Source organism: Cyprinodon variegatus, unplaced genomic scaffold, assembly GCF_000732505.1.
Source record: "Cyprinodon variegatus isolate N-32 unplaced genomic scaffold, C_variegatus-1.0 Scaffold4434, whole genome shotgun sequence".
NCBI lineage: Eukaryota > Metazoa > Chordata > Actinopteri > Cyprinodontiformes > Cyprinodontidae > Cyprinodon > Cyprinodon variegatus.
Window position 1 is genome coordinate 1 of NW_015154887.1, and position 294 is coordinate 294.

At 47.3% G+C, this 294-nt stretch overlaps 1 protein-coding gene across 1 annotated transcript in view; it reads left to right on the forward strand.

Annotated features, from left to right (window-relative positions):
- The first annotated feature begins 114 nt into the window (after positions 1-114).
- The window catches only part of LOC107081356 (chymotrypsin A-like), a 2,854-nt gene continuing 2,674 nt past the window's right edge, over positions 115-294 (forward strand). Inside the window, exon 1 of the mRNA XM_015369549.1 lies at positions 115-166. Coding sequence (XP_015225035.1) covers positions 115-166 — 52 coding nt within the window. The remainder of the gene's footprint in view (positions 167-294) is intronic.

Genomic DNA, 294 nt, shown 5'->3' on the forward strand with positions numbered 1-294 from the left:
ATCTGTCCAAATTCCCACCGTCCTCCGATAAGATTTTCCTACCGTCCCGTCCAATCACATCGCTTCACTGATGTATAAAAGCGGCGGTTCCTAAGGGGTCAGCATGATCGAGCCATGGCCTTCCTGTGGATCCTCTCCTGTCTTGCCTTCGTCGGCGCCGCCTACGGTGAGACTGGTCTTCACCACCAGACTTTTTTATTCTGCTGTAAATCATAAAGACGTCCAGCGTAGGTTGGAGGGAAAAGAAGCAGTTTGGGTTTAAATTCTGTTGTTTAATGATGTAATGATGTTTTT